Source organism: Cheilinus undulatus, linkage group 14 (genome assembly GCF_018320785.1).
Source record: "Cheilinus undulatus linkage group 14, ASM1832078v1, whole genome shotgun sequence".
In the NCBI taxonomy this organism is placed as follows: domain Eukaryota; kingdom Metazoa; phylum Chordata; class Actinopteri; order Labriformes; family Labridae; genus Cheilinus; species Cheilinus undulatus.
In genome coordinates, this window is record NC_054878.1 from 42,120,137 (window position 1) to 42,128,317 (window position 8,181).

The following is an 8,181-nucleotide window of genomic DNA, read 5'->3' on the forward strand; positions in this document are numbered from 1 at the left end:
ATCTCAGTCTTGACTACCCATCTAATATTTTTGACTTTTTAATCTTAAAATTTCAGCTTTTGATCCTGTTATGACTTATCTTGCCTTGTTATTGGCTTGAAGTCTTTTTTGTAGGTCTGATGATGACCCATATGCAGACACAGAATCATAAGCATGTGTTGAATGGTGTGGGAGCTGAATGTTTTAAGTTGTTTAAGAGAAAAAAATCTAAATTCAGAGGAGGAAATTTTCTATTGGCAGAGGGGGGCACTGCGTCAGAGTTATGATGCTGATGCATGAATGAACAGCTGTGGCCAGGTTATGAGAATGGACACAGGCCCTAAATCCTCCTAAAGAATGTGGTGGCAGAGGCATGTTGATGCTTTCCTATAAAGGTCACTGATGATTATGAAATCCTGTTTAATTTGTCAGGTGTTTTCATTTTATGCTATTTATCTGGATTTATAATGTGTATTGTGATTTTGTATGCCCACTTCTTTTTTATTCCCAGTGGGACTTCCAGATAAAATAATGAAATCAAAAGCATTAAAGTGACTCAGACATGTTTTCTGTCTTCAGTGTCCTGGAGAAAGTTCTGTGTCCAGCTGTCAGGAAGGACCAATGACGCTCATCTTCCCTGGGTATCAAGATTTGAAGGTATTGGCCAAGTTAAGGTGGACTCTGCTGAGGACAGTGACTACATCCTGCTGTTCTGTCCCATCACATCCAGAGTTGGAACAGACATCAGTGTCGCTCTGGAAAACCTTCCAGGTAGGCAATGGATCAGGGACAACTGAAAAACTAAAAATCAAATATTTGTTTGATTGAAATCATATTCAAATAATAATTTGGAACACTGTATATATACTAGAAAACAAATGATCTCCTTTTATTGTTTTTTCCTGATATTTTTAAGTGAAGACATGTCTGTGTTTACAGCTGGTGACAAGGAAGTCATCCTTGTGGTGATGCATCACACCTTCAACAAAGATCATATTGTGGCTGACAGCAGGAGGCAGGTCAACAACACAAATGTCCGCCTGGTTGTGGACACTCTGTTCTTTGAGGGACGTCCCCTGGAGTGTAACCTCAATGAAATCGCATGGGAACATATCAAGAAGTTTCTTGGTGTCTGTGCTGAGGTAAAACTAGATGTATCAGTCTGATTAATTCAATGCATAATGCACCAGTATTGTACATCTGTAACTGTTGTTGTTTTTTTTGTACTTTTCCTCTGTTCATTTAGGTCCCCAGTCGTGGCTTCAGTGATTACTGTAAGTATAACAGTTAACTTCAGATTTAACTCAGAGACTTTCAGTCTGTTTAAAATGCTCATTCAGATGGTTTTATGTTATACATTTTATTTTTGTGGCCCTTCTTTCCATGAACTTTGTAAAGTAAACAATCAGTCTTTAAGGCCTTGTGTTCACTGAATCACCCATAACCTCAGTTTCAGTGCACTTCTCAGCAGCATGTACGGTTGCTTGGTAAGAAACTGGCTCACATCACCTCCACCTCCCTCTGCAGTAACTGTTAATTCTGTTTTATATTCTCCTTCAGGCTTTTTATTTGCGTTAAGGGTACAATATGTCAGTTTCTTCACTAAAGTATCTACTTAAATATTTCACAACCTATATTTTGTAAAGATACTGTGGCTTGCAAAAGTGTTCATACCACTTGAACTGTCCCACATTTCTTCACGTTACAACCACAAATGTAAATATATTTTATTGGGATTTCATGTGATAGATCAACATAAAATGGTGCAAAATTGTGGAGTGAAAGGAAAATTATACAGGGCTTTCAAAATGTTTAAAAATAAAAATCTGAAAAGTATGGTGTGCAAAAGTATTCAGCCCCATGGAGTTAATACTTTGTAGAGCCACTTTCACTGCAGATACAGCTGCAAGTCTTTTGGGGGTATGACTTTACCAACTTTGCACATCTAGAGAGTGACATTTTTGCCCAATCCTCTTTGCTTAATAGCTCAAGCTCAGTCAGATTTAATGGATAGTGTCTGTGAACAGCAATTTCAAGTCTGGCCACAGATTCTCACTGGGATTTAGGCCTGGACTCTGACTGGGCCATTCTAACACATGAATATGCTTCAGTCTGAACCATTCCATCGTAGCTCTGTGTGTATGTTTAGGGTCGTTGTCCTGCTGGAAGGTGAACATCCACCCCAGTTTCAAGTCTTTTGCTGATTCTAGCAGGTTTTCCTCTAAGATTGCCCTGTATTTAGCTCCATCCATCTTGCCATCAACTCTGACCAGCTTCCCTATCCCGGCTGAAGAAACGCTTCCCCACAGCATGATGCTGCCACCCCCATGTTTCACGGTGGGGATGGTGTGTTCAGGGTGATGTGCAGTGTTAGTTTTCCGCCACACATAGTGCTTGTGTTTAGGCCAAAAAGTTCAGTTTTGGTCTCATCTGACTTAAGTACTTTCCTCCACATGTTTGGTGTGTCCCCCACGTGGCTTTAGGCAAACCTCAAATGAGACTTCTTATGGCTTTTTTTCAACAATGCCTTTCTTCTTGCTGCTCTTCCATAAAGGCCAGATTTGTGGAGACTATGACCAATAGTTGTCCTGTGGACAGGTTCTGCAGCTCCTCCAGAGTTCCCATTAGCCTCTTTGTTGCTACTCTGGCTAATGCTCTCCATGCCCAGCCTCTATGTTTAGGTGGACGTCCATTTCTCAGCAGGTTTGATTTTGAGAGTTGGGAACGACAAACAGGTCTAATAATTAACGACATGTCCAAGACTCCTTACAATTCCTTACGACTACAATTCTGCAAGACTAGCATGTCAGAACTTTTCCTGGCATTCTCCTCTAGTCTGACACCTCAATGTGCTGTCAACGACATGGATCCTGTAGCTGACCAATAAAAGGACAGCATTTTTTCCCTCGTGCTTAGGTAAACAAACATGTCAAAGAGACAGACAGACCTGCAGCTGTTCCCAGATGGAGGGGTGAAACAGAGATGAAATTCGTTGGACTGTTGAGAGAACACCCCTGCCTCTTTGATGTCTCAGTGAGAGACTACCATGACAGGATCAAAAGGAAAATAGCTGGCATCAAATAGCAGAGGCACTTCATCAACCCAGTGAGTAGGCTACGTGCTAGAAGATATGCTAACATTCCATGCTCTCATCAGCAATTCACTCCTCTCGTCGTATTTAATAAAAAGACTTTATTAAATAAATGGTAAACCAGAAGTAGATTACATATGCCTCTAACACGTCAGTGTCTTCTTGCTAATGTTACTCTGTTTATTTGGTAGGGGGATGAATAAATAGGCATGTTATCTTTAGAAAGGATATTCTTGCATTTCTTTGGGGATAGCTTTCAGTTGTAAAGGAAGGTTCAACGGATAAGTGGTTGGAGACATTACTGTCTGCAGCAGGCGGTGGAACAGAGCTACACTTTCTAATCACCTGTCCGCTGTACATGAACATCAGAGTCAAGTTTTTTCCACTTTTCACCAGCAAAAAACAAACAAAACAAAGGGATTCACCACTACGAATAATAAACAGAAGCTTCCATATCTGCTTGGGGATGTGGAACACATACAGGCTATATGAGTGTGTGTATATACAGTATATATACATATACAGATGCATCTCAAAAATTAGAACATCATGAAAAAGTTCAATATTTTTGTCACTCTTTCTGAAAGTGAAACCCATATATAGACTTGTGACACATAGAGTGTAATATTTCAAGCCTTGATTTCTTGAAATGTTGATGATTATGGCTTACAGATAAGAAAACCCAAAATTGGCATCTGCTGGTGTTGGTCCACTGTGTTTTCTCAAGTCCACAGTCAGTGCAGCCATCTACCAGTACGTTTTAGAGCACTTCATGCTTCCTTCTGCTGACAAGCTTTATGGAGATGCTGATTTCATTTTCCAGCAGGACTTGGCACCTGCCCACACTGCCAGAGGTACCAAAAGTTGGTTCAATGGCCATGGTGTTACCGTGCTTGACTGGCCAGCAAACTGGCCTGACCGGAACCCCATTGAGAATCTATGGGGTATTGTCAAGAGGAAGATGAGAGACACCAGACCCAACAATGCAGATAACCTGAAGGCTGCTATCAAAGCAACCTGGGCTTCCATTACACCTGAGCAGTGCCACAGGCTGATTGCCTCCATGCCATGCCACACTGATGCAGTAATTCATGCAAAAGGAGGTCCAACCAAGTATTGCGTGCACAGAAATGAACATACTTTTCAGAAGACTGACATTTCTGTTTAAAAGATCCATTTTTTATTGATCTTGTGTAATATTCTAATTTTTTAAACACTGAATTTTGGGTTTTCTTATCTGTAAGCCATAATCATCAACATTTTAAGAAATAAAGGCTTGAAATATTTCACTCTCTGTGTAACAAATCTATATATGTATGGGTTTCACTTTCAGAAAAGAGTAACAAAAAAATTGAACTTTTTCATGATATTCTAATTTTTTTTAAATGCACCTGTATATAAAACCCCATTTTTTTTTACCATCTTTATGAAAGAAAACCCAAAATTTTGATACATGTACTTACAATGGTTATTTTTGTATGGATTATGATTATCATTATAATTAGTAGTAGTAGTAGTAGTAGTAGTAATTTGTAAATCCATTTGGCAATGAAAATTAATATTTTCCGTGCCAGTAAAGCTTGCTGAACTGATGTGAATTGACATTAACATGTTTATGTGTTCGGAGGACTAAATTTTGCTTTCTTTTAAAAATGTTTTGTTTTTGGAGAAGTACAGACAAAAGCTGCCTCATTGAAGACACAATTTGGGAAGCAATTTGCGACCAAAATAAAGTGGGGGTGGCCACAAAGAACCAACCCTCAGGCAGAGTTCGTTTTTAGCCCGGACTTTCCACATGTGACCAACAAAGCCCCTCACACCACCCTGAATGTAAGTCCTCTTGCCAAATAGCTTCTTTGTAACCTCAAAATGATTTATGGGCACACATAAGGGCACAGATGCCCTAGTGCAGGGATGTCAAACTCAATCACAGCAGGGGCCGGACTCTGGATTCAGAACTAACCTGAGGGCCTAACAGGGTCACCTTTTAAACCATAAACTGTCAACCTTATTTCACTGGTAATAAAATCTGAAACAAAAAAAAAAAAAAATACTTAGCACTGATGATAAACGATTTTGACATTTAAAAAAGTTAAAAAGATAAGTTTAAAGACTCACAATCTGAGAAAAGTAAATTTATTAGTTCAAAAAGGTCAAAACAAGAAATAGAAAAATGTTTTTTAAAGGCAAATACATAAGAAAGAAGTCAAAATCATGAGTTTAAAAGGTCAAAATATGAAATAAAAATTATAATCCTGAAATAAAAAGTTAAAGTATGATTCAAAATTTGAAATTATGAGTCTAAAAGTCAAACTATGGGATTATGAAGTCGAAGTTTGATGTTGAAAATATGAGATAAAATACAAAATAATTGGTTCAATAGGTGAAAATATCACTTAAAAATTAGACTCATTCATCTTAAAGCTCAAAATATTACATGAGAAGTCAAAATTGAGTTGAAATGCTCAAAGTATGAAACAAAAAGTCAAAATCCTAAGTTTGAGTCCTAATTGTGAGATGCTAAATTGAAAATGTGAAATTACAACACAAATTTATTTCTTTTCCCAAATTCATGACTTCTTATCTAATTATTTTACGCCTTTTTCAGATTTTATGACTTAACAAGGATATCTTAAATCATCAAGGATAAGTTCAAATATTTATACCTGAGGAAATGTGCAGACCTCATACTGATGGGCCAGTTAGAACAGAAACGAGATCATTTTTGGGGCCGGATTTAACTGTCCCAGGGGCCAAATTGAGGGGCCTTGAGTTTGACACCTGTGCCCTAGTGTGTTGAGGCACACACCATGCACAAGGGTGGGCCAGATTTGGGTCCGGCCTGTGGCTACTTTCCTGCATGCCTCTACCCTGCTCTCTCATCTCTGTTTCTGACTCTATCCACTGTCCTCCTTTATGAATGAAGACTTAAAAAGCATATTACATATATCTATGACGCCATCTCCAGATAACAGTGCAGTTGCTACAAACAAGTAATAAGATTGATACTTTTTTCCAGCATGACTTTTTTTCACTCTATCAGTTCTGAATTTCTAGCCCAAAATACATGCCAACCATACCTTATTTCTGTGAGGGGAATGTAGTTGTTTTTTTCCCTGCCAAAATAGGCAGTTTAAATTCCTTCACTGCTTTTATCTCTAATTGTTTTCTCTTATCTAGGTAGATACTATGCAGTTGGCCAGTGCCAGTCGGGACATCGCTGAGTACAGTGATGATCAGCAGGAGGAGGAGGAAATGTCGGAGAATGCCACCTCCATGTTACAGTTGTCATGTAAAACCCAGCAGGAGTCAAGTGCATCACAGTCCAGTCCCAAGCCTGTGCCTGCTGAAAGGGCACGTAAAGCCGAAAAGAAAAGAAATGTCTCACAAACACTGCTTGATGCCAGTCAGGATGTAGACGAAATGTTTGGCAAGCAGGTTGTGTGCGAATTAAAACAAATTAAAGATACAGCAACAAAAACTAGACTCCGTAGAAATATCCTTGTAATGATATATGATGCAGCAGAGGCTGAGCAGAGAGCTGCATCAAATCAGTCCAAATAAACCCAACACCCCCAATATACACTCCCATGAGACCTTGGCAGGATGACGCCAGTCACCTGCTTCAACCTACTTACCATCCAAAATACCAAATGTTAACACCTATACCAGAGAGCCTCTTGACAGAACTGGAGAAATGCAACCTGCAGAAAGAAAAACTTCTCTCAACCTCAAGCATGTGTATGTATGATGTGTGTGTGTGTGTGTGTGTGTGTTTACATTTAATATCAATAAATTCCTTCCATTCTTTCAGAAATGTTTTTTTCTTTGAGATTTCTTTGAAATTTACCTTAACAATTTCACATTCAGCAAGAATGTGCTCTACTGTTGCAGCAAGAATGTGCTCTTTGACAAAAAAGGATTTGTATACTTTTAATACAAACAAAAACATCCAAGGAGGCAGAATGCTTGGACAGATACAAAACAGAGGACAAACTTTTACTCCAGGCGTCAGCTGAACTGACAAATAGTAGTCTCTAAGTCAAGGTAGGGCCATGCCTCCCCTCCCTACTGGCTGCTGCAGCATTTAATATCTTACTCTTGGTCGTCTATCATTCCAGAAGGATCTTGCTAAATGTTCACCTCGCTCCCTGAATAGTTTTAGAGGAACATCTGGAAGGGCTGTGAACAAATACAACAGTCTTGGAAGAATTTTCATTTTCAGGTTGAGAGGAAGCAAGCCCCACCTGTCCAGGTCATCATAGATTTTCATATATCTTTCTGTCAACAAAACACCCAAATATTGAATATGTGTTTGGTATTATTTCTGTCAATGCAGGAGCTTCGTTTTACGTTGCCATGTCAGCAGTAGTTCATGTCAGTATTGTTTTTGAAAAGAGTATTCAAAGCTAGAATTATAGCTCTAATGTTACATTCGTACTTGTACTTTTTGTAGCATGTGAATGTTTAACTGAGTCTGTTAATGATTTATGTTCAGTCGAATATTTTTGGTGTATAAGGAAGACATAAAAATAGCCATGTAAAAGAAGGATTTCTGCTGATTTTTTGCTCATTAAAAAACCCGATTTGTGTGATTTCCTTCATGAATAAATAATTATTGACCAATAAATGTTGTCTCATTAAAAAAAATACTCTGGATCATGACTAGACACGTTACATGTGGTGTACCTCAAGGTGGATGTTTAGGACCTTGTGTTTTATAATAATCCTCTGCCATTTATTTTAGAAAAAGCCCACATTGCTTGTGTACAGTTGGCTCAATATGCAAATGCCTCATTAAAAGGCAAAAAGGAGGAGTTAAGTGTTTGCAGGACAACTATTTTATACTTTGAATACAGTACTGTGCAGAACTTTAAGGCATGATGGGCCAAAAATGGAGGCTGAAGTTAGACATAGATGTGATGGGTAAACCACCTGAGAGCGGAAAGGACGACTAACATGACCCTGGTTGTGCTCTGGATGTTGTTGCATATAACCAGTGTCAGGGGAAAATAATACATCACTCTATTAGCTACACCACTTATCCCATTTGGTGTCGCGGGGGGCCTGGGCTATCCCAGTGGTCAGGGGCGAGAGGCGGGGTGAACCCT

At 38.9% G+C, this 8,181-nt stretch overlaps 1 protein-coding gene across 1 annotated transcript in view; it reads left to right on the forward strand.

Annotated features, from left to right (window-relative positions):
* Positions 1–7,690, forward strand: part of LOC121521164 — a 28,132-nt gene extending 20,442 nt beyond the window's left edge. Inside the window, exons 15-19 of the mRNA XM_041804919.1 lie at positions 559–750; positions 919–1,121; positions 1,226–1,253; positions 4,743–4,900; positions 6,251–7,690. Coding sequence (XP_041660853.1) covers positions 559–750; positions 919–1,121; positions 1,226–1,253; positions 4,743–4,900; positions 6,251–6,634 — 965 coding nt within the window. The 3' untranslated portion in view covers positions 6,635–7,690. The remainder of the gene's footprint in view (positions 1–558; positions 751–918; positions 1,122–1,225; positions 1,254–4,742; positions 4,901–6,250) is intronic.
* The last annotated feature ends 491 nt before the right edge of the window (positions 7,691–8,181 follow it).